Source organism: Aquarana catesbeiana, linkage group LG01 (genome assembly GCF_042186555.1).
Source record: "Aquarana catesbeiana isolate 2022-GZ linkage group LG01, ASM4218655v1, whole genome shotgun sequence".
Taxonomy (NCBI): domain Eukaryota; kingdom Metazoa; phylum Chordata; class Amphibia; order Anura; family Ranidae; genus Aquarana; species Aquarana catesbeiana.
The window spans coordinates 397,906,336-397,932,563 of record NC_133324.1 but is presented as its reverse complement, the minus strand read 5'-3'; the positions used below and the strand labels follow the sequence as shown (position 1 = coordinate 397,932,563).

The window sequence follows — 26,228 nt, the reverse complement described above, 5'->3', positions numbered from 1 at the left end:
CCTCCTCTCCCCTTGTCCTTTCACAGAAAACCTTGTATTATGTGAATGATTCACAGAACACATTTTAAATATATAATTTTTGCCACCATCGTATACCAGGTCCAGAGCGATCATTAAAAATAAATACTTCATTACAAATAAATCATTGCATGCATAATTACAATAACAAGATACATTAAATCGCTACATAAATACATTTATATGATATCCACCTTGCCAGGAGCACCAGTCTATGTGCTGAAAAATACCTGCTCCATCCCTATTCTTCTCCACATGGCCCTCAGTGTAGCTCCCAGCCACTCACTGTACTAACAAAACTACATCTACCAACAGGTGCAGTTGAGATTGTACCGGTTCTTCAGCTGCCTGGCATGAGCCAAGGGTGGTGCACTATTTAAACCTCACAAGCCCAGTACTCTGAGCTTGTGATAGAGTTTCTACACTGGCATTCTCTTCTCTTGCACCTGCCCGCTCAGACTGATCTCTACTTGTTACTGACCACAATGTTTGAATTGCCGCCTGACCCACATTCTGCTTGCAATTGACCATGCTATTTGGATCGCAGCCTGACACGACTTCTTGTTACTGATGATGCTGTCTGGATTGTCTTCAGCCACCTGTCATCAGCCTGCATTGTCCACAGCCTGCCTGTCATCAGCTTGCCTATCATCTACCTGCTGACTATCTGACTGCATACTGGTTTTCTGAAGCTTGTAGTGTCGCAGGTGTGTGTCACTCCTTTAGGACTTTCTATCGACTCCGGCAGCCTCTGCTATTAGGCACACTCGGGTTCCAACATCAAAGTCAGCTGTACCTCACCTACAGACAGTACTTGACTTTCTCTTTTTACCTTTACCTAACACATCTGACTATTATTAGTCATACCTTCCAACTGTCCTGGTCTTTGGTTTAAATCCCAGTGAAACATGGATCCAACCAATGTTCCAGCACCAGGTGTTGAAACTCTCATTCCAGCATCTGGTGTCTGCACTGACATTCCTGTCACTTGAATAAAAACAGCTGCTAGAGGAAGGTTCCACTACTTACTACCTCTGCAGCACTGACTGATGACATCATGTAATGCAGAACCCACAATAAATATAGCCATTTCCTAATATTTCTGAGTTAAAAATTAAAAAAAAAAAAAAAAGAAAAAAAAAAGGTTATTTTAGATGTTAGCGCAAACGCTAATGCTGAACTATAGGTATGGTCTGTATTGCATATTTACATTGGTCCAGCTTGGAAAGTAAGCATATTATATTCCTGAAGTACTGCTGTGGAAACTTAAATTAGTAGTCAGCACTATTACAGTGATAGCCCCCCTCAGGTGTGAAAAATGCATACTTTACATACTGCAGAATATCTAGGGATTTAATGAATCATTACTCCTCTCAGTATATTAATTTCATGTTCTCCAAACCAAGCTCTAATGCCGTGTACACACAAGCGGAATGTCCGACAGAAAAAGTCCAACGGTACTTTACATTGTATATTCTGATCGTGTGTATGCCCCATCTGACTTTTTACGTCGAAAATTCTGACGGACCTAGAAAGAGAACATGTTCTAAATTTTTCTGACAGAACCAATTTCTATTGGGAAAACCGCTCATCTGTATGCTGTTCCGACGTACCAAAAACGACGCATGCTCTGAAGCAAGTACGAGACAGAAGCTATTGGCTACTGGCTATTGAGCTTCCATTTTCTAGTCCCGTCGCACGTGTTGTACATCACCGCGTTCTGGACAGTCGGAATTTGGTGTGACCGTGTGTATGCAAGATGGCTTGAGTGGAATTCCGTCGGAACTCCGTCGGAAAAACCCTCAGAGTTTATTTCGACGAGAAAATCGGTCGTGTGTACAGGGCATAAGGGGACGAGATTTACCACCAACATAAATTAGCCCACTCAAACATAATAACCCAAAGTACACCACAATCTGTGTCCCAGATTTGATAAACTGTTTAATGGCAACTTTTATAACTTTTTAATTTGATAACTGTTTGATACCATAAGGCCCTACCACAACTCTTAAAATGTCACATATACTGACAAAATTAGAAAGGAATTACATACCTTATTGTTCTTTCTAGATTGGTATTTAACCCTACTGGGGCAATCAAACTCTTCAAATCTTGTGCCGTCCATTAATAAGCATGCATTTGCCAGGGTTATCCTGACACTAATTAATACATTTATGCCAAGTGTCATCTGACCCTTGCCATATAATTAATGTATCATTACCATAATGCGCATAGAGAACCAGGTTCAACCTAAACAGATTATTGTTCCAAATGTGGAACTGTTCCTAGTATCCCATAAGAAACTAGCATGGTTAAGGGTGAACCTGACTCCCATAGCTGCTTTTCTAATCTGTCTATTATACTCATCTAAGAACATAAAATAGGTATGGGACATCATAAATTCAATACTATATTGAATAACACATGTTAATAATGTATATTGGTATTTTTAACCAAGAATACTGCACTCCTTGAAGGCCAAATTCATGTCTAATACAAATGTATAACAATGACAGATCCAATTAAACCAATTTATGCCTCAATTTTCACTTATACTGGAACAAAATGTAAAGCATACGACAGGGTCCATATCGAAAGAGGGAAATTGTATTACTTGGTCCTGAAAAAAGTTTATCTATATAGCATCCTAAATTGCTCATTAGGCTACGTTATGGACCTCCCAGGTGGATCCTGCACGTATACTGTAACTTATACTTTTTTTTTTTTTATTACCTCTTCCACAAGTGCCTGATCCAATAGGGTTTTTTGTCTCTTTTATATATAACATCGTAAAATGCTGGTGGTATTCCCCTCACATTTCTTCTAAAAAGTTTAGAGTCCACAACTCCAGATCTTCAATCCTTCATGAGTTCCCTCAATTGTTTTAGTTTCTCCTTTCAGCACATATTACCTCATTAAATTTCTTATAAAGTCATTCAGATCTATTGACAACCTATATTGATTGGGGGGTCAGCAGGTGTAAATATGTAACCCTTATCTCAATAAAGACAGCTCAATCTCCATAAAGATAGAGCTGGAAAAGATAAATAGTGTATCTTATTAGTGGAAAGATCATTCTGCATTTGTTCTCTTCTAGGTTACATATTTAGGACAAGCTTCCTCTAAGGGCCACGCAGTGACCTTAGAAAAGGGTGGTATACCCCAAAATCTTGCCCTATTGTAGCACTTACCCCTGCAGGAGATAATCTGTTCTGCCACAACACTTAAAGCTGCCCAGTTCCCATTAGCACACCTGGTTATAAGTATAAGTGTCAGGTCACCTGTATCCAGGTGACAGATGCACCCCATTGGAGTCAGGAGTGCACCGCTATGATAGTGGACCCTAAGGCTGACTGCTGCGGATGGTACTCGGGGTGGTTTAGGAAGGCAGGTCTCCTGGAGCCCAACATGGATCCCACAGTGAGTTAGAGCATATATTCCCCAAGGCGCGGAGTCTAAGAGCCAGCAGGTGTTCACCAGAGCCTCTAGTGGTGAGGATGGACTGGGCTGCAACTGGCTCCAGGTCACGGCCCCCAGGGTCTCCCAGCTCACGGTAGACTACAGGAGGATGGAGAGGAAACAGTAGCCCAGGACAGCAAGGGATAGTAAAGAGGTAGCCAAATGTCGGGGCGACTAGCAGACAAGGATAACAGAGAACACGCTAAAAGTCAGGGTCACAGGCAAACAGGGATAGTCGAGAACGCGCCAAATGTCAGGGTCACAAGCAGACAGGGATAGTCGGGAACACACCAAGATCGGTAACAGAGACAGAGACAAACTTAGAGCACACGGCAAACAGGAAGCCAAACACACAATATTGCACGGCAAGGCAGGCTTGGAGAATATGGTGGTAAATAGTGGTTCCTGTTGAGGCTAGGGTGGAGCCACACAGAGGGAAGATTACTTAACCATGCAGGTGTGAGAGTACAAGCCTCAAGGCTGATACACAGACCAGGTAGGAGACAGACAGGTCATGAATGTATTACTGCAAGGTCATGACAATAAGGCTGCTCATACCTAAACAATGCATAAATCATACAACAGGCTCAAAAACATATTTAAAGATACTGCACTAGGTAGATGATCACTGACCCATAAACTGGACTTCAGTAGAACAGCAGCAATGTTAAATTTAACTATAACTAGTGCAACTAGAGTTTAAGTAATGGCATAAATGAATGCAGGAAAACAAAGGGTCCTTGTGCGCACACTATGTATACCACCCATATAGCGGGTGAGCGTATGCATTCCCAACATAGGGGTAACCCTGAAGGTGTCTGAAATTACCTGGCACCTAACTGTCTACCTTGGCCAGTATATGTTGGGGCTCTTCTGTAGGTGGTGCACTGTCTCTTTAAGAGTGTGGGTGATTAGTGGCAGGCAAGCTGTGTATGGCAAGAGTTTAGGATATGTAGTTTATCTCAGCACTCCTGGCAGGCAGCAGATCTGGTCTCAAGCACCTGGCAGTTAGCTATCTCAGATGACTCGGTTCTCATGATCGGTTCTTCACTGGCTCTCCCAGAATGTAGGCACACTTAGCAATGAGTCCCTCCAGCTTTGGCTTCTGGTGCAGCTGATTAACTTTCAGTCCCTGGTATGGGCACAGACACTCCAGTGTTTTGTCTGCACTGCTCCAGGTTCCCAGCCACTCACTTGTGATGTGCAGCACTCCTTTAAGAACTACAGTTCCAATGATCCCTGGTTCCTGCATAGCAAGTTCCTCCTCCAGCCTTATTGCCTCAAGCATTCTGTTGCCAAGAGGAAGGAGGGGAGCAGGAGGGGGAAATGTTAGACAGAGCCCACAGGAAAGTGCAAAGGAGAGTGCCAGCTGCTGCACACAGAGCCCAGTCCTCTCCTGCTGAATAATAATATCCGTCCACATATTTGTACATTTCCGTAATCAATCAAACCATGTTATCAATCATATGCACGGGGAAATACATTTTCTAGCACATGATTGGATATTAAAAGTGAACACAGCTCCACCTTATTTGCCAGCATTCATTTTGCAAAGCGAACATACACTTTGCACAGTAAATATTCACTTTTCTAGGTGAACAGCCTCTGCTCTGTATATAAACCCCTCTGTATGCACATGCACAGCAATGTTTTCCTTTTGATGACTGTTGTTAAAGTAGAACTTCCACCAGTTCTGATAGCTGTTCACCTATGCTATCTATATTTTGCAGTAAATGTTGGCATTATTACCAGACTTTTTTTACTGGGATGTTTGTGTTTTATAAGAAGAGAATAAAAATCCATAGGCAATAAAATGATTGGCACCTGATCATAATAAAGGTGGATTAGGAATAATCTGGGATACTTATGGATACCAGAGGCTCGGAAAATTGTTGTTGGTACAAAAAGCTTTTTGGTCTGACTCACTGTAATCTTTAAAAAACAATAAACTATAATTTCCTTGAGATAAAAGTGAGCAAAGGGCATTTCCTGACAAAAAGTCATAGGTTGGTACAGGCAGTTTTTTTCAGAGATTCAAAACAAGTTCAATTAAGAGTCAACCAAAGCCAAAAAATATGGCAATGGCAATATTTTAGGTACCCTCTGTAAGTGATCATCTATTGGAAATGATACCAATGTTATCTGTCTTTCAAGTATAAGTTAATTACAAACCCCAAAGCATCCCGGAGGTTTAGAAAATAGAAATAACTACCAATTACTCCAATCACCACATTGCAAAACAATTGTAAAATTATTCTGAACAAATGAACAAATCACTTTCATTAGTTCGGTAGTTATGGAAAAAAAATTTTTGTTAAAGCTGAAGTTTTAAATACATCTCCAAACACATTAGTATGCAAAATGGTTTGTATCATGTTACCTGCAGGTGGCTGCTTCTGGTAAAAATAATTCCTGCAGTGTCTCCTGCCCTGCTGCAGGATACTGCTCTGAGCTGCTGCATTCCGGTGCTACAAAGGGTAACAGCAAGCCACTGTTACTGAGAAATGTTGCACCTTCCACCTACCCCCTGCCCACTCCACCAGTTATATTGCATATATTACTACTCGCCCAAAAATGCATTACACCCCGTGAATGGAGGAGGAGCAGTGGACTGACAGGATCTCCTCCCCCATTCACAGAGTGCGATCTAGTAATACAATTTGTTTTAATGACAGAGAGGACAGAAGTGTGTGGGGGGTCACAACTTTTTTCAGTAGCAGCATATACAATCCTGTTGCATTATTGTACACAGTTCAGCTACAGGGTCAAAGTGCAGACATCAACTTGCACTTTGTGTTTAATGATCTTTGCATAACATCCACACTGCTGTCCATATATATATACCTCCTTACATTGCTATCACAAATATGCTTACCAGATAATGCTATCTAGTATAACAGTAGCCATTGTCTTCCATCTACAATCCAAATTTGAACAAGGATAACATCACTATTCTCTAAATACAATTGTTTCACTATTCTACAAACAAAAGATATATAGTACTTTATACTAGCATATGGTATATATGAACATAGCTCATATTTATTATACATGGAATATATCACTTCCTTAATCGTTGTAAAATATAATCCTTGCAAATAACAATAACAGATTTAGATTATATATTTTAGTAAATAATTACTATATTCTGTTTCTTGATAAGTTGCTTGAACATATTACGTTATCTTTAATGGACCAAAGTTGCTGTGAGTACATCAACAGCATTTCCAAAAAAGATTTAAAATATAAAGGGAAGGAAACGAGGAGATGAATTTGACCCTACCCAGTGGCTGCCTAGAGAATGGTATTCTGTTCAAAGCCTTTGGCTATTAGAGCTTGGCTCTTAAGTGTCCATATACAAAAATAACAGATCTTGTTAGCTCAATGGAATTTAATTCTGACACGTTATGGGTATTAGGCCTATGTGTTGAACTGTGCCACCAGCCGCTAAGCACTGTCTTAGTCAAGAATGCACATTGTGTCATCTTTCTTCCAGTAATGGGTCCATATGTTCGACGAATTTTGTGTGATGAATTAGGAGCACCTGCCAACTCTGCAGTCAACTGTGTCCCTCTTGAAGATTTTGGTGGGCAGAATCCTGACCCTAACTTAACATATGCCACTGGGCTTTTGGAGGCTATGAAGGGAGGGGAATATGGATTTGGAGCTGCATTTGATGCTGACGGAGTAAGTATTTCATGCATTCAGAGCTTGCTGCTATGTCAGCCAGCATTTTGTGTTGCTGGGAGCACAGTTAGTTACTGACATCATTAAACTATTCTGGGATACATAGTAATTGCATAGTCTGAGGGAACTTCCTAAATTGAAAGGCATCCTTCATGCCCATATTAAAATCTATCTATCTATCTATCTATCTATCTATCTATCTATCTATCTATCTATCTATCTATCTATCTATCTATCTATCTATCTATCTATCATGCATAAAAGTAATTTAAAAAGTGTGTGCTCTGTGTACTGTTAAAGGATTAATCTTGTATTTAAGGTGTCCCATCTACCTTTAAAAACACAGCTGTTCCAAAGCTGGTGATCACTGTTCCTCAATCCTTACATGCACCCACTTTTGGAATTTGAAGCACATAACTTCCCAGCTATAGATTAAAGTAGAACTCTATGGTAAACCTAACTAATTTTAAAAATGCTCCCTCCCACCTCCTACAACTATTCTCACTAACCTGTGTAAGAAAAATCTGTATACTTACCAATTATTTAGGTCACACTAGTTAAGTCACACAATCTCCTCTGTGTCAGCCAGTGCGAGCAGCAGGGAGAGAAAGGCACACTGAACAATGGCTAGCAATGCCTGGCAGTGGTGAGATCGGCCATAGGCTTACTATGGCCCATTTATTGCCTGCACTCCCTCCTCTTCCCTGCAGCCTCCGGTCCCCTGCAGACACAGCTCTGGATCATGTGACCAGACTCAAGTGGCCTGAACATAGGTAAGTATACTGATCTTTCTTACAAAGGTTAGTCAGCAAAAGTGTTGGGGGGGGTATTTTTAAGGATTAGTTAGGTTTTTTCCTGCAATACTTTAAATCTAATTCCCAGACAAGCATACAATTTTACTTGTGTAAAGCGCTAAACACCTCCCCCTAATTTCATTCTGAAATTGTATCTAGAACACGTTTATGTAATTAATTTTGGACCACAAAAGTGTGTTCAAGTGATCTCCAGTTCTTGCTCAGCATTGTTCAATGAAAAGGTTCAGATGGTGTAGCTGTGTCACTAATCATGATGGGGGCACCACCCTGTACTACATTTCCCAGTATTATCTGCCTTGACGTCTTGTTAGAGATGGAGCTATGGGTAGTGCCATGGGTAGAGACCAGGGTAATTGTTATGAAAAGCAAATAGGCTGTACCTTTAAAGGGAATCTTGCCCAGAGCTTAGTGAATGCATCTTGCTTGCACAGGATTGGATAATGAAAATCGACAGAACTTGACATCATTCACTTAAAGCTGGATATACACCAGCTGACTGAACAAAGAAAACCTCACAGATCTCTGCATCCACACATTCAAGGTGGATGCAAGGATCCCCCTGCTGTGCTATTGCATTTGGACAGCAGAGACTACCTCCCCCCCAGTGTTAGAGTACACTGATCAGAGTTGCAGCCATGGCTGCAGTGGCTGCTTGAAAGCTGGTTTTCCAGTAGGATCAGGCAACAGAACTAGCCAAATTTCGGTATCTGTATGCCCAGCTTAGCTCTGAGAAAAACTCTTTTTCACGGGTCAAATTATTTTGCAAAGTGAACAGTATATTTGCCTTTAGTAAATCAACCAAGAGGTCTCTTATATGCCTTATTGCATCATGACCTCAACCCTGGAGGGTGGTGCTGGGCAGGACCACCACAGCTTGTGCAACCCACTAAAATGTAATTCAAATTTTGATTTGACCCCCATAGTGTCTAGGGGACGCAGTTTGACCACCAAGTTGCTAGGCAGTCGTTTCTGTAAAGATTTAAACTACTCATGTGGCAAAAGACAACATTAGTTGGACTATAGTACAAAATTCTATATAGACTATAGAACAAATGATTGTTCAAATGATTTTGTACAAATGATTGTTCTGTAAGTGCTATCACATTTTTTTGCCAAAATGTAGTATTTTCAAAAAATACACATGTGATAGTGCTTTAAAATATCAAAGTTGTGCTTCTAGGTACAGGCATTGTGCTTGTGTTCTCTGCACGATCATTTCCTTATCTAAAGACAACCAAAGAAATATTGGATTTAACATAAAACAGCAAAAAAAAATCACAGCTCTACAAATCAAATTTTCAGATGTTGTTTGCATCAAAACGATTTGTGGCGTGAACAATTAGCTCAACTCAGAAATAACCAACTATTTAAGATGTTATTTTATGTCTAGGTGTAGCCTTAACCTTATATAAGGTGAAGGGAATGTTGCCTAGGAAAAAACATCTTGCAAGGAAGTTGAGGCAGTAGTGGGAAATGTCTTATACATTTTCATGCATCAACCTTAACCCTGATATACTAAACTTTGAAGTTAAATATAAGAGAGGGGCTTGAGTGACCAAAACTATTTACCAGAGTCTACTCTATCCATACAAACTTATTTATCATCCAAGAAAGAAATACCAAAAATGGATGTTAGGGATTATAAAGCAGGATAAGTGTCAACAAGAATGCTAGCCTGTGTTATCAGTAGGATTACGATTATATTTAGTTTCAGGCTAATTAATACAGATAGTGGGTAGCGGTAAAAGTAGTCTTTATTTAAATACTGTATGCACGACTATTGGTAATATATTTATTGGAAAGCCAATGCAATGTTGGTTAATAGCTAACAAAGTAATAATAATTTTTTTTAAAGAGATTCATTTAAACATATGTTTCAGGACAGATACATGATTTTAGGACAAAATGGATTCTTCGTGAACCCTTCTGATTCCTTAGCAATAATTGCTGCCAACCTCTCCTGTGTACCCTACTTTCGGCAAATGGGAGTTCGAGGTTTTGGGAGAAGTATGCCAACAAGTACAGCCATTGACAGGTTGGTAACCAATGTATATTGTAACAGAGATGACAGAAAATAAATGATGTATTAACATTGAAGCTGCAGTTATCTTTATGGTTAATAAAAGTTGCACTCTATATCTATGCATCATGTTTTTAACGTGTATACTAATACTAATGTGGGCATCTTTATATTACTAGTTGTTATCCTTGGAATTGATTATATAAAGAGTTTATTCAAATAGTATAATTATTATCATTATTATTATACAGGATTTATATAGCGCCAACAGTTTGCGCAGTGCTTAACAAAATGAAGGCAGACATTACAGTTACATAACAATTTGGTACAAGAGGAATCAGAGGGCCCTGCTCATTAGAGCTTACAATCTAAAAAGAGAGGGTCAATTGATACAAAAGATAATAGCTGTGGGGAATGAGCTGATGGAGGAAGTAAATGAGTTGTATTGATGTAGTAGATGTATTAGTTAGAAGCAGGGTAGGCTTCTTAAAAGAGAAGGGTTTTCAGGGATCCTCCAAAGATGGATAGATTAGGGGACAGTCAGACAGATTGGGGTAGGGAGTTCCAAAGGATGATACTTATATGAAGGATGATTATACTCCAAGGATGATTATACACCAAAGACATGCTGGCAGGTTAATTGGCTTCTGTCCAAAAATTGGCCCTAGTATATGAATGTGAGTTGGGGACCTTGGATTGTGGGATCCTTGAGGGTAGGGACCAATGTGAGTGTGCGATGTATATGTGGAACGCTTCATAAATTGACGGCACTATATGGGTACCTTAAATAAATAGAAGCTTGGTGGTGTCATTAGTTAAAAAGGGGCATATTCTGGAAATGTTTCAGAGGCTAAGGCGGCATGATTTGGACAGGGATTGGATGTGGGCCTGAAAGGACAGTTCAGAGTCTAAGGTTACCCCTAGCACCCAGGCATGTGGGGATGGACTGATAGATGTGCCATTGATCTTGATAGAGAAGTCGGGGGAAGGGGCACATGGGGGAGGAAATATTAACCTCCCTGGCGGTATGATTATTTCGTATTTTATGTGCTGAAAGCGGTACCATTATTTTGCATGGAAATTTGGCGTTTTATATTGTAGGTCTGTAAATCTTAACAATAACACACTTAAATCTGTCCAAACAAGAGTCTAGTAGATATCTCGGGTATGATAAAGTTTGAAACACAAAAACATAAATTATAATATAATAAATAAAAATAAATAATTAAAAAAAATTTAAAAAAATACTAATAAAATAAATTTCCCCTCAATTCACTATCGCACAATTCTGCAAGTGTTCTAATTTACTATCGCTGTTTTCTAGCTGGTCTAAAGCCACTTTTGACGTAAAGGGACACTTTTTGGTTGCTATGGACAATCTCCAGTTTCCAGGCAGAAAGAACAGTGTATATCTTGTAAAACTGCATGCAGGGCATGGGCCAAAGCACTGGGGACAAAAGGGATGTGAAATCATTTCATACAGTACTGTAATCTGTAAGATTACAGTACTGTATGTCTTATGATTTTTATTTTTCTTTTAATTTGCCGTCAGGCTCCGCCCCCGTGCGTCGCGCCGCTCGCAGGGAACGGAGCCTGGCACGGAGAGGCTTCGGAGGTGGACGGAGCCCTCGGATGCTGCGGGTGACATCGCAGGATCCCGGGGACAAGGTAAGTAACGCCGCCCCAGGATCCTGCGATGCGATCCCGAGTGTGGCTCGGGGTTACCGCTAATGGTACTGAATTTTAACCCCGAGCCACACTCGGGAAAACCGCCAGGGAGGCTACGAGCTTGGTTTTAGATAGATTCAGTTTGAGGAAGTGGTTTGACATCCAGGCTGATATGTCTGTTAGTAAATCAGTGATGCATGAGGAGACTGATGGGGTGAGCTGAGGGGCAGAGAGATAGATTTGGGTGTCATCAGCATATAAATGGTAGTGGAAGCCATGGGAGGCTATCAGCTGACCCAGGGAGGACGTGTAGATCGAGAATAGTAGAGGTCCAAGGACGGAACCTTGGTGGACCCCAACGGTAAGAGGAGTTGGAGAGGAGGAAGTGGAGTTGTAAGTGACACTGAAGGTGCGGTGAGATAGGTAAGATTCAAACCAATAGAGAGCGCAGCCATGGAGACCAAGCAAATTGAGTCTTTTGAGGAGGAGGGGGTGGTCAACTGTATCAAAGGCAGCGGAAAGGTCCAAGAGTTAAAATTAGTCAAATTAATGAGCGTTATTTTTGGCTGTTAGTAAGTCATTTGTAAGTTTTAGGAGGGCAGTTTCTGTGGAGTGCTGTGCTGTGCTGTGCTGAAATCCTGACTGAAGGGGATCAAGAAGGTTATTCTCAATGAGGTGGTCACTCAGTCGGTTGTAGACTAAACGTTTAAGGAGTTTGGAGGCAAAACAGAGTAAAGAGATGGGTCTTAAGTTGTCTTAAGTTGTTAGTGTTGGTGGGGTCCAGTGAGGCCTTTTTGGTATGGGAGTGATTAGGCGCATGTTTTAGAGGGTTGGGAAAGATGCCAGTAGAGAGGGAGAGGTTAAAGTTATGAGTTAAAGTGTGTAGGATAGAGCCAGATGATGACCGTAGTATTTGACAAGGAACAGGGTCCAGGGGGCAGCAGGTTAGGTGGGCGTTAGAAAAAACTTTAGTGACTTCCTCTATAGTAGCTGGGTTAAAAAAGAAAGTATTGATTGTGCAGGCGGACAAGGAGTGTAAAGTGAGGGAGATATCTGTAGAGTGGAGATCTCAAGACTAATTGTCTCAATCTTATTTTTGAAATGATTAGCAATCTCCTGGGCAGTGAGTAAGTTAGTGGGTGGAGGTAATGGACAAAGTAGAGTGGTAAAGGTAGAAAAGAGTGGACGGGAATTGCGTGAGAGGGTGTTAATGAGAGTGATAAAGTAGGTCTGTTTGGCAGTGTGGGGGCAGGAATGGTATTTTTGGAGGGCAGATTTAAATTGGCTGAAATCTTGCTGTGACAGTCTTACGCCACAGATGTAACAGTATAAGGTTCTTCTTTTAGAACAGTAACAGAAATGCAAACATTTGTCTCGGTGCAAGTGCAGTTGCTCCAGAGCTTAGTAAATAAGCAGATGAGATGACTTCCATCACCAAATCAGGTGCAAGGAAAAATGTTGTTTTTTTATTTTCCTTGCGTGTGATTGGATATTTGTTTGCAAAGTGAAGCTTTACCTCATTTACTAAGCTTTGGAGCAACTACATTTGCAGAGTGCAACTACACTTTGCAAAGTGCACAGTCTATTTGTCTTTAGTAAATCAACCCCTTAATCTGTATGATTAAGCCCTTTCTGGGTGAAACATGTCAGATCGAGGTTTAATCTGGGCAGACTTCCTAAAATTTTGCCCTGGAACAATAAAGTCTTGTGAAGTCTGATGTTATTGGAGTGTGGCCAGTTTGTTTGTTTGTTACAGGTTTCCTTTAGACCCCTTTCACACTGAGGTACTTTACAGGCGCTAAAGCGCTAAAAATAGCACCTGCAAAGCGCCTCTCCTTTCACTCCAATGGGAAAGCCCGAGTGCTTTCACACTGGAGCGGTGCGCTGGCAGAATGGTAAAAAAAAAAAAAGTCCTACAAGCAGCATCTTTGAGGCGCTGTAGGAGCAATGTATACACCGCTCCTAAAGCGCCCCTGCCCATTGGTGGGGGTTAAAAGCGCCCCGCTAGCAGTTGAAAAGCTTCACAAAAACAATGGTAAATCGCCGTTAAAAATAGCGGCGCTTTACCGCCGGCCCCGGTTGCTGCCACTGTGAAAGTGCCCTTAGCCAAAATGTTCAGCAAAAAACTAAATAAAAAACATAAGAAACCTAGCAACAGAAATGCTTACTTAGGGTACAACTGTCCTTATAAACGGTTTGCTGTAAAAGTATAATTCATAGTTTTTATATTATTATTATTCATTAGTAGTGTGCAAACAGCACATATTAAAAGCTACAGCTTTTCCTTTTCTGCTCTGCATCAGCTGTCCATCAGCATGATTTAATCAAAGAGCTGGACACAGACTGTTGAATTATAAAGTAGTGCTAATAGCGATTTCTACAAGCCTCACACAATACCCCCAATCTCCCACAATCATCTGCAGCATGTATCCAGTCTCTAACCCTTAGTATATCTGCAGTCTCTGTCCATAATTTCCTCTAATATGTTTGCAGGCTCTGTCTGCTGACACATTGGGAATGATTTACTGAAACTGGAGAGTGGAAAATCTGGTGCAGCTGTGCATAGAAACCAATCAGCTTCCAGTTTTTGTTTTGTCAAATTGAACAAGCTGAAGTTAGAAGCGGATTGGATACCATGTACAGCTGCACCAGATTTTGCACTCTCCAGTTTTAGTAAATCAACCCCAGGTAAATAGTTTCCAGGAGAACCAATTCCCAATTTCAAAGAAATCCCCTCAAGGGGACAAAATCCCAAAAAACTAAAAAAGTCAACCTTGACTTTATCAACTGACTTTGATCACATGGCTTTAATTGTATTTAATACAAAGTTTTGTTGGATTACCACCTTTATACATTTGGGTGATATATGCTATATCCACATTTTGCATCTCAAGATCTCTCTTAGCTCTTTGACCTTCATATTGTTACTCTATTAATTCAGCAGGACATGTGCGTTCCTTTAATACTACAACAGGTCGATTGCTGTTTATCATTTTACAGCTTTAATATATAGATTTAACTCCATGTGGAGGATTAAATGCTGATCCATTTGGGTTCATTTGTCTAATATAATCATGCTGCTGGACTTGATGTGCGTTTTTCCATGTCTATGTGTGGCTATTTCACTCAATATCACTCAATATCTTTGAGTGTGTCTCTATGGGTGCATATTATCTATGCATATAGTGATTTGCATAGCAGAGGTCCATTTTGCTTGGCCTTGTTCTGTGAGATCCAAAATGCACCAGTTGAAGGGATTTTACTGTATGTAGGCCTGATTGATCTGTTTATTATTATACATGTGCAGAATGAAAAATGTGCTTCGTTTCGGATCGATTCTTTAAGCTACTAATTTAGTTCCGTTGCATTCTTAGCGAAATTTGTTTAGTTTCGTTCAGTTTCATTTATTCATTTTCAACCGGATTTAATTTTTTTCCAATGGATTCGATTTGAATTGAAAATATTAAATCCATTCTAATTCATTGTGAAGAATAGCTGGTTGTTAAGAAGCGAATCGGTCTACCAGCTGTCGCATTCTTCACAACCATGACTCGTGACTCATTGTAAATAAACAATTGACAGCATTAAAAAAAAAATAAAAAACAGAGTGGGGGTCCACCCAATCCATACCATGACTCCACCCCTTCGTTTATTTACTGTCGGTGGGAACCGAAGATGTCAGATGGCAAGCGACAGATGCAGAACTCTTTTTTTTTTTTGGTTTGCGGCGGCGTTTATCACGATTGATTTACTTCAGCGGACTATGTACTCATTCACATGGGGGGGGGGCAGGATCTGGGGCTCCCCTTGTTGATATATTTTTTTACACTTTTCTATACATTTATGCCCATACTCACAGAGGGATTTTGTCATGTTACATGCTATTATTGGGGATCAGAGCATTCTCGAAACTATAAAAAACTTACCATTAGAATACTATTGTCGGCTGTACTGGGACTTGTTCTATTTGTCAGATGAATATTTGACCTACTCCTAAATTGAGATTACTCCCCTATGGGAATCAGACTCCTTAAGCTGTCGACCCCACCGATACTCCCCACCTTCCCTTTCAGTTTCCCTTTTTTCCTTTCCCCCTCTCTCCCCTTTTCCTGGACACCCAGTGTGTCAACTTCTCTCTCTCAAAAGCAAGAAAAATGCTACCAGGTATGTGCTGACCTTTGGTGAAACTGCTTTGAGACCTGGATATGGTTGCCCTATACCATATGAGGTTTCTGTTTAACCCCCACCTCATAGTAGTTATGTGCCTACTAATCTGTGCCATCTTCTCGTGTGTAATTTGTCCGTCATGTTCTCCTATGTGACTTCCTCCACAATACAGGATATACTCACTATGGATGCATCAGCCCTCAGCGTTTAGGCAATGTACTGTATGTTATTGGAAGGAACTTGGTGTATTGCTTTAATGCTGTCTTTGAACGCCTTGTTTGTACTCATTTATTATATTATGGTTGATGGTTATCATTGAGATAATAGTTTAGATAATAGGTAAACCATACTATTGCTAAAGTGGGCTTCCAGATTCCAATAGGCCCCCTCGCCCACAGACCCCCACAACAACTGCCCAGGGTTGTGGAGAAGAGGCCCTTGTCCCCATCAACATGGGGACAAGGTGCTGTGGGGGCGAGCACCACCCCATGTTGAGGGCATGTGGCCTAGTATGCTTCAGGAAGGGGGGGTGCTTGCTTGCCCCCCCCCCCCTTCCTGATCTGCCAGGCTGCACGCTCAGATAGGAGTCTGGTATGGATTTTGGGGGGACCCATGCCTTTTTTTTATTTTGGCTTGGGGGTCCCCTTAAAATCCATTCCAGACCCGAAGGGCCTGGTATGGATTGGGGGAGGACCCCCACGCTGTTTTTTATTAAAAAAAAAATTAATGTTGGCATTGTTTGTTTACATTCTGCTGTCAGGGGAATACCCCTAAAAGGGGTATTGATCATTGATAGTGCAGGTGAAATATCACAGTGAAGATTCATTTGGAACAGAAATTTGCGCAAATTGCGCCAAAGTTATTTAAATGGTGTAAATTGCTACGTAAAATAGTAAATCACAAGCCTTGAAATTATCAGAAGGAAGTCATCCAAGATATAGGTCTGGTTAGGGCTGCAAATCACTCCATGTATAGACTTTTTCTTTCTCTTACAAAGCAAACTTCATCAGTAGCTCTCTTAGGTATGGCTTCCTGAGTCCCAGGCCAAATAATATCTGCTAGGACCACCGTCTTTCTTCAGAACTGTATTCACCAAGTGTCATCCTTCTATTCCTTATAGGATCAAACATATAAATGCCGGTCATGTTTTAAATGGACTGACAGGAGTGCTGCTATAGTATTTAATTATTACAGTGTTTCAGGATTGGATTCTTTGCTATCTTTATAAGGAGTGAAGATATGACTAGATCTTCAACAAAAAGTAACAAATCTGAAGTGATGAAATTGTTAAAAGGTTTTATTTAAAAACATTTAAACCCTTACAGAGTATAAATGTGTGCAACTTGAAGGAAAATAGCCTAATAACATTTGATTTTGCCCCTATTTGCACAGAATGAATGTATATGCAGCTTCACAAGATGAATAGCTCTGCATTTTTATAAATACATCCTATAGTTATCAATATAAAAACACAAATTTCCACAAACGTCACACAATTTTTATTTGTTACAGATACATATATTCATATACAGGTGCATCTCATAAAATTAGAATATCATCAAAAAGTTAATGTATTTCAGTAATTCAATTCCAAAAGTGAAACTCGTATATTTTATATAGATGCGTGACACACGATATATTTCAAGCATTTCTTTATTTTCATTTTGATAATTATGGCTTACAGCTAATGAAAACCCAGAATTCAGTATCTCAGAAAATTAAAATATTACATAAGACCAATAACAAAAGCATTTTTAATACATAAATGTTGGCTTACTGAAAAGTATGTCCATGTACAGTATAATAGCAATGAGAGTGTTAATAACATAACACTCCCAGAATGAAGAGTTAATTGTTTTATAGACAATTCATAAATTCCCTCTCTTTTTGTTGTCTTTAATCTGCCAGTGGTCCTATAGTCTTCTTTTTTATTACATCGTTTTTTTTTTCATATTTTTTAGTAAATGTTAGGAATGTACTGTTTATTGTATATGAAATTAGGCTGAGCTGGACTATCCATGTCTGCAGCCTGTCTGGTCTGGTTGGACAGTATTATTATTATTATTATTATTATACAGGATTTATATAGCGCCATTAGTTTACGTAGCGCTTTACAACTTGAGGGTAGACAGTACAAATACAATACACTTTAATACAGTAGGAATCAGAGGGCCCTACTCCTTAGAGCTTACAATCTAAGAGGGAAGGACCGTATATGAAATATATATAAATCATTTAAAAAAAATTGAGTAGCCTGGTATCTTTCATGTTAGGTGGAAATACTTTCTTTTCTCCTCTTGGGGACTCTTCGTTCAGTACCGTATCGCAGTCTATTTCTATATTTAGAACGAGATGCAATTCTCCTATAGTATGAAAATGAGGCTTGGAAGCTGCTAGGCTGCAGGGATGAAAGTGAGGCTTGAACTGCATGGTGTATTAATTAGAGTTATGGCAGGAAATCACGCTTATGCCCCAGAAGAAGTCCTTTTGGTGACGAAACCAGTTGGGCTGAGCTGGATGTTCCTGCTATCGCGCTTTCCTGTATGTGTCCGGATGTCTGTGGCAGCTGCCCTTCTTTGAAACCTAATGCTGTTTTTACTTGGATAGGGTTTTACACTATCTAGTGTTTCTTTTACCTGGGATCTGCCCATTTGGACGATTTGGGAGAGGAGTCTTCTGGATACTCTGGTATAGATCGTCAGGTGGTTCCTTCTTCTATCCCATGTTGGTGACCTGTGCTGGGGATTAAACATTAAACCTGTTACCCCATGTAACAAAGGGTGGTAGTATACTCACCTGGTGGAGGGAATCTGGACCCAATTTTATCCACAACATTGTTATGGAGCCATGTCATCTGCTGATGTTGGTCCACTGTGTTTTATCAAGTTCAAAGTCAGCGCAGCGCTCTACTAGGAAATTTCCAGAGAACTTTCTGCTTCCCTCTGCTGACCAGCATTATGGAGATGCTGAGTTCATTTTCCAGAAGGACTTAGCACCTGCCCACACTGCCAAAAGTACCAATACCTGGTTTGATGATCATGATATCACTGTGCTTGATTGGCCAGCAAACTCATCTGAGCTAAACCCTATAGAGAATCTGTGGGGTATTGTCAAGAGGAAGATGAGAAACACCAGACCCAACAATGCAGATGAGCAGAAAGCTACTACCAAAGCAACCTGGGCTTTCATAACACCTCGGCAGTGCCACAGGCTGTTTGCCTCAATTCCACGCCACATTGATGAAGCAATTCATGCAAAAGGAGCCCCAACCAAGTATTGAGTGCATACTATACTGCAAATGGACTGTCAGGGCTGGGCTCAGCCCTTCTTCCTCTGAGCTGGCCGCTCAGCTGTCGGCTATTTGCCAGCTCCCATCCTACTCCACAGTTACTCAGCTGTTGATCATATCCTGCTCGTCAATCCTGCCTACTTAAGCCGTCCAGCCCAGAGGAGCTCTGCCTTCGCCTTGGTCAACATCACAAGAAACATCTCCTGCGTTCCTGTTTAAAAACTGGCTTTGCTGACATCCCTTCTGGCTCCAGATCCTGCTTGCTGTTCCACTACATTGATCCCTGACTTCTGGCTTGGCTGACTATCTGTTCCGGTTACTGAACTTTGGCTATGTTTTGACTACTTTTGTTCTTTTACTTTTATTATAATACAAGTGTGATTCAACTGTACTTCTGTCTCGGTCTGTTTTCATGGTTTCTGACAGTAGATGAAGGCCATGAATTTGGAAGATACAGTCAATAGACAGTGGAGGATTCAAGGTGAGCCATGCGACTCGAGTGTTTGTAACGCCAAGGCGAACTGATCCAAGCGGTCATCTGGTTCATCCAATCTGGAAAGAAAATTACCAACAAGTGGATTGAATTCTGCTTCCCGATTGTCCCCGTTTATGGCTAATTATGGTTTCCAACCTTCCATGTTGCCTGACTCGTTTGTTCCACAGAGTATTCCTGCGTTAGAGGAGCAGGAAGGTCTTTGTTCCACTTGGGCACAGGTCCAAGAGGCCACGCCCTAACACGTTTCGTCATCACATCTTTGTCAGAGGACGTCGCCACGCAGCACGGCTTAGTCCTTTTATACAGAGGCATCACAGGGAATTAACCCTGCAGGCACCCCTGCATGCTACAACAGTTGAAATCTCCGTTGCCGGTTATCAACTGAATAGAAGGCGGATGACCCAATACATGCAAATGAGACACCAAACTAATCCGATTTCAATTGAAAGGAAAATTGTTCTCTACTCAGTTAGTTGTCAATCTGGACTCAAAGGACACTATAACTTGTCCCAGAGATCTCTTATCCAATGTCTTTCTCACCGCATGCATGCCGGTCCGCAAATTACCCATGCCTGAACTCAAAATAAAAAACATACATCATAAACAATAAATTAATCCAAACCCTTGACATCTCAAATCAAATATTTGCATGGGTACCCGCCAAGAACACATATCCAGTTTCCCATACAGACATATAGCAGATATCAGAAAACAAATTAAATAAAAATTAGTAAAATATAATGTGAATTAAAGTAGAACCACAATCACATTAAATAAATAATACACAATTCATAGAAATTTAAAAGTCACTGATAAAACAATTTAAATCCAGCTCCACATTCATTCCATTGGGCTTCAATGTGTTAGTAAGAAAAATCACAGACTAAGTTGGCACCCCTCCATATTGGATGAATTTTAGTCTTGCAGCACTATTCTAAGAATAAATTATTTACTGTATATGCTTTATGGCAGCGGATTAGTTTATATGTAGGGTGTGTACACAAAAACAAATAGTCACTGGCAATGAAAAATAGTCTTAAGATCAGTTTGTTTTGAATTAACAAGCATAAACTTTTAAATATAACATATGTAAAGAAACATTAACCTTCATAAGACTGAAAACTGAATGGGACAAGAGTCTGACTATATTGCATACAATGCTGATATAGATAATTCTACATCATTGTATGAGAAATAATTATAGCAGTTCTTCCTAATTGGGCAATATCCTTTCTGATTTTCACCATATTTCCACTAAGGAAAAATAATACAATATGATATATTTTGGAAATTCCAGCAATATATAAAGGCTTTTTTTCAGGTTTTTTTTTTTTTTTTTTTTTTTGGCCTAATGGCCTAATTTTGGCCTAGAGAAGGATGGTGACACAACCATCCAGTATTAATACACTAAAGTAAAAGCAGACAAGCTGTTAATGCTATATTTTGAAGGCCATTATAACAGTTTGCAATGATGATAGCATTGCAGTGTCTTTGCTAACCAATTGGGCCAAATAAATTAATGACAATTCATCTAGGCATTCTCTGCTTTAGTGACTAATACTATGGTACGCCAGTGTTACATTTTCAATTCATCTTATATGTAAGGTAAGGTAGGTATTTTTCCCACCGACTGCAAATGTAGGGAATTCTTCCCAGACCCTTAGTATAAGGGGGACCTTCTCCCACTGACTACCAATGTAAGTAGGCACTTCACTGACACTCAATGTAAGGGGCACTTTTCCATTTTCTTGTTTTGACTCTACCATTACCTCTGTTATCATGCTTTATCACACTTTAGATGTCACGCATGTGTCATCTTAGAACCACAAACTATCATGACAGAAACAATGACATCAATACAAAAGATGCTGACATGGTTTTTTATTGATATTGTATTTTTCTTTTTACACATCACTTGAAACTTGGATATCCACTTCACCTCCGGAAGATTTATCATCCTTCCTGACCAGGCCATTTTTTGCAATGCGGCACTGCGATATTTTAACTGACAATTGCGCAGTCGTCCAACACTATACCCAAACAACATTTATGGTTTTTTTCCTCACAAATAGAGCTTTCTTTTGGTGGTATTTGATCACCTGTGTTTTTTATCTTTTGCGCTATAAACAAAAAAATTCCGGCCAATTTTGAAAAAAAAACAATATTTTTTACTTTCTGCTCCAAAACATATCCAATAAAGTATACAAAAAATCGAATTTCTTCATCAATTTAGGCTAATATGTATTCTGTTACATATTTTCAGTAAAAGAAATCCCAATAAGCGTATATTGATTGGTTTGCGCAAAAGTTACAGCGTCTACAAACTATGGGATAAATGTATGGAATATTTATTTATTTTTATCTTTTTAGTAGTAATAGCGGCGATCAGTGACTTATAGCAGGACTGCGATATTGTGGCGGACAAATCAGACACCTAACTGACACTTTTGACACCTTTTTGGGAACCAGTGACACTAATACAGTGATCAGTGCTAAAAATGCACTGTCATTGTACTAATGACACTGGCTGGGAAGGGGTTTACATCAGGGGCAATCAAAGGGTTAAAGGGGTTGTAAAGTCTCATGGTTTTTTTCATCGTAATGCAGTCTATGCATTAAGGTAAAAAACCCTCTGTGCTGCAGCTGCCCCCAGAGCCCCCCCTTTCTTACCTGAACCCCTTCATTCCAGCTGCGAGCATGAGCCCAGCAGCTCCAGCTGCTGTCTCTGTCCTAATTGATAACAGCGGGAGCCAATGGCTCCCGCTGCTGTCAACCAAATCCAGTTACACGAGAGCGGGGGGTGGGGTCGAGTCCTGCTGTCTGTGTCAATGGACGCAGCAGCGTGACTCGAGGACGTGACCGCACCGGTGCCCCCATGGGAAGCAGCTCTCCATGGGGGCATCTGATGAAGAGGAGGGGCCAGGAGCACCGATCAGGCATCCCAGAAGTGGAGGATCGGGGCTGCTCTGTGCAAAATCCTTGCACAGAGCAGGTAAGTATAACACCTTTGTTTTTTAACAATCACTTTAACTGCCTAAAATGTGTTTTCTAACTGTGGGGGAGGTGCTTTTACTAGTGGAAGGCATGGATCAGTACAGAACGGCAATCTGCCTTGTTTACATAGGCAGACTGCCGTTCTCCCAGTGTACACAATGAACAATGGGTGCCAGTGGACATTGGTTCCAGGGGACCCATTGACCAGCTCCCACTGTGTAGAATCACAGGCGGAGTGAGCCGTCGGTAGCACGCACTCGTACCCGATACCCAGAAGTGCAGGATCATATATATATATATATATATATATATATATATATATATATATATATATATGTGATCTTGTGCAGTGCAGGCACCCTGTACCTGTATATGTGCTATGGGGTGGTTGGCAAGTGGATATTCAGATGTAGGTCCAATTGAATCATTTATCTATTGCCATTAAATCCTGTGATGTTGATGATTCTCATTTGCTTGATATTTTGTTATATTGTCTTCTTTGCCTTCTTGATTATTGTCTTTGCATAACAAAAAAAAAAACACAAATCCTAATAACTGATTAGTCCTAAATTCCAGTACTCACAATCTGGTGCTTTACAACCAGTATGTGATTTTTTAAACAATTTGCTGATAGGGTTACTGAATATGTGCTTGTCTTTTACCCTTTATTGTTGCATTTGAAAGAACGAAATACACCACGTCTTCTGTTATTAGTCAGAGTGAAAAGTTTATCGAGAAAATATTAAAATGAATGAAAGAGCAGCCATAATTCACACGTAGAGCATAGCTCATATACAGAAACCAGGGCTTTTGTCTACAGAGGTTCCAATGCAAAATTTCTGCCTAAGCACTAAAGATTTCCTCTACTAAGAAAACCACATGTTCAGTGATGGTTTCAGATTATCTCAAAGTGATATTTCCAGGTGTAGGAAATATCATAATTCACTACGTTTGAATTATATTTTGTTGTCATCCTTTGTATGTCTAATGCAAAATAATTATGTGAAAAAATCATTGATATGCCAGAAAGTGGCCCAAAAGAATTACAGTTCCACAAACGCAATCTGCAGTGCTAATCTGTTACATGGATAGTTTTTTATAAATTAATTATTTTTCAAAATTGCTAGTTTTTTTCTATGGACATCCTGTTTGCATGGTGTAAGGACTCACAATCTGCAGTTTCTGTAAGCTAGGAGGGTTGAGGAGATTAGTGTGCTAACAAATGCAGCGTGGGATTAAAGGATGATTTAGATAAGATGTTTCAAAGGTCAGCTAATGAAATATTGGGTGCCTGAAATATGCTGAATACTCTTACACTCATGTTGAGGATAAATCAGTTGCTGACAGGAAACATCTGCTTCTACTTGCTCCAACATCCACACAGCTGATGAAAGCCGAAGACCTTCATTTGGATGGGAACTACTCTACACTGACAATGCTGATTCCCAGAATCAGAGAAGACTTTGTTTACTCGAAAGAAGGGAACAATCAGCCTTTATTATTTTGAATAAATAAAAACATAAGTTTAACATAGGTCTTAGTGGGTAGTTAGACATTTATATTGAGTTCAACCATCCTCAGGCCTAAGGTTTGGCTGGAGGTTTAATGAACAGCTCACTCTTCTCAGCAAACTATACCTGTTCATGTAGATAGAAAGGAAATGTGTGGCTCTGGCTGCTGATGGAACAGTAGCATAGGAGGAAGATTTTCTAACCTGCTTAACCCCTGTGATAGCAGTTTTATCTGATTAGAAACAGATGGAATGGGTGGCTGTCGTCCAATCATTCAAAGAACAAAACATTTTTCACGAACTGTTGAGTACTCAATTAACTTGCAAGATCTGCTTTGCCAGGTTTGCATGTGTAATTCAAAGTAAAGGAAAAGGGGCGAGCAGAAGAACAGTTCAGGCAGGCGTTGCCAAAGCTGCTTATCTTAGGGGAGAACAATGATCAGGGCAGTTTTTTCTGACCTGTTTGACTGCTGTTCCTCTTAGGCTGGTTACTAGTGAGCATCTCTCAATATTTGCAAATCAGCTCACTACTGGATGATCGAATGCACATTGACAGGTATGTGCAGTCACCTGAGTGTGCCTGATTTATAGTACTATGGTTAATTTTCTTTTTTTTCATAGGAAAGGTTTGCTTGAAGTGTTGAGCACAGGAAAACATTCTTATTATAACAGGTGCCTACATGTTTCATATTTATAACAAATCCCAAATATTATTGGCTTATTTCCCATTTTAGGATAGTAGGTGGAATCATGTATATCTCCCCTATGTGCTCTTTGGCCAACTTTGCAACCAGAATGTGTAGCATGGGCTCTTGGGTACCAACAAGAAAGCATAAATGTATCACTAAGGAGTGACAAAAAAAGCCCCCACTATACCAGTATAAAATTAAGTAGGGCCTATTTAAAAGAGAAGGTGTCTGCATGTCTCACCTCCATTTTAAATCCCCGAATAAGATGGTTATTCTTTATTTTGGGATAGTGGGAGCAGCCATACAGATCACTCATTTATGCTCCTGGGACAAATGTATATGTATAACTTCTGTTTTTTGCCATCATCATCACAATATACAAAATCCATGTACTAGTGCAAAGCACAGTAGCGCCTTCTCAAAACAAAAAGTAATTGTATGGCTCACTGAAATTAAAATTTCCAACAATAAGAATTCAAGAAGGCTCTACTGTGCTTTGTACTGGAATTTTTTTTCTTTTGGCCCATGTTTCCATAACTTTACTGTTAATATTTTCTTTAAGTGTTGAAAAAGTATATACAGTGCCTAGAAAATTCCCCTTGAAATGTTCCACATTTTGTCATGTTACAGCAAAAAATTTAGATGTATTTTATTGGGATTTTATGTGATAGATCAACACAAAGTGGCACATAATTGTGAAGTGGGACAAAAATGATAAATGGTTTTCAACATTTTTTACAAATAAATATGTGAAAAGTGTGGCTTGCTCTGGCTGTATGTTTAGGGTTGTTGTTCTGCTGGAAGGTGAACCTCCGCCCCTGTCTCAAGTCTTTTGCAGACTCTAACAGGTTTTCTCGGCATTTGGCTCTATCCCTCTTCCAATCAACTCTGACCAGCTTCCCTGTAACTGCTGAAGAAAAGCATCCCAACAAAATGATGCTGCCACCACCATGTTTCACGGTGGGGATGGTGCATTTAGGGTGATGTGCAGTGTTAGTTTTCTACCACACATAGCATTTTGCTTTTAGGCCAAAAAGTTTAATTTTGATCTCATCTGACCAGAGCACCTTCTTCCACATGTTTGCTGTGTCCCCCACATGGCTACTCCAAAACTGCAAATGAGACTTCTTATGACTTTCTTTCAACAATGGCTTTCTTCTTGCTACTCTTCCATAAAGGCCAGATTTGTGAAGTGCACAACTAATAGTTGTCCTGCAGACAGATTCTCCTACCTGAGCTGTGGATCTCTGCAGCTCCTCCAGAGTTACCATGGGCCTCTTGGCTGCTTCTCTGATCAATGCTCTCATTGCCCGGCCTGTCAGTTTAGGTGGACGGCCATGTCTTGGTAGGTTTGCAGTTGTGCCATACTCTTTCCATTTTGGAATGATGTATTGAACAGTGCTCCGTGAGATGTTC

General features: G+C 40.1%; 1 protein-coding gene across 1 annotated transcript in view; it reads left to right on the top strand.

The window, feature by feature from the left end:
* PGM5 (phosphoglucomutase 5) overlaps positions 1 to 26,228 on the top strand; it is a 166,806-nt gene that overhangs the window by 39,881 nt on the left and 100,697 nt on the right. Inside the window, exons 5-6 of the mRNA XM_073634792.1 lie at positions 6,974 to 7,164; positions 9,860 to 10,014. Of these exons, the coding sequence (XP_073490893.1) occupies positions 6,974 to 7,164; positions 9,860 to 10,014 (346 nt within the window). The remainder of the gene's footprint in view (positions 1 to 6,973; positions 7,165 to 9,859; positions 10,015 to 26,228) is intronic.